General features: G+C 70.4%; 1 protein-coding gene across 1 annotated transcript in view; it reads left to right on the top strand.

Annotated features, from left to right (window-relative positions):
- Positions 1 to 277, top strand: part of LOC104832551 (filamin-C-like) — a 32,507-nt gene that overhangs the window by 25,464 nt on the left and 6,766 nt on the right. Inside the window, exon 35 of the mRNA XM_010568793.1 lies at positions 11 to 226. Coding sequence (XP_010567095.1) covers positions 11 to 226 — 216 coding nt within the window. The remainder of the gene's footprint in view (positions 1 to 10; positions 227 to 277) is intronic.

The raw sequence follows: 277 nt of genomic DNA, 5'->3' as shown, positions 1-277 counted from the left end.
CCCCCACCAGGCCCGCGTCTGTCGGGGGGACACAGCCTGCATGAGACGTCGACGGTGCTTGTGGAGACGGTGACGCGGGGGGGGACATCGTCACGGGGACCCCCCGCTTTCGGGGGGCTCCCCAAGTTCTCCTCGGACGCGGGGAAGGTGGTGGCGCGGGGGCCAGGGCTGGCCACCGCCTTCCTTGGCCAGAAGAACCACTTCACTGTCGACTGCAGCAAGGCTGGTGCGTGGAGGGGTGGGCACGGTGGGGTCCTGGGGTGTCTCGAGGGGTCCT

The sequence above is a fragment of the Haliaeetus leucocephalus genome, unplaced genomic scaffold, assembly GCF_000737465.1.
Source record: "Haliaeetus leucocephalus isolate CR32 unplaced genomic scaffold, Haliaeetus_leucocephalus-4.0 Scaffold257, whole genome shotgun sequence".
Taxonomy (NCBI): Eukaryota; Metazoa; Chordata; class Aves; order Accipitriformes; family Accipitridae; genus Haliaeetus; species Haliaeetus leucocephalus.
This window is presented reverse-complemented; position numbering and strand designations above follow the sequence as displayed.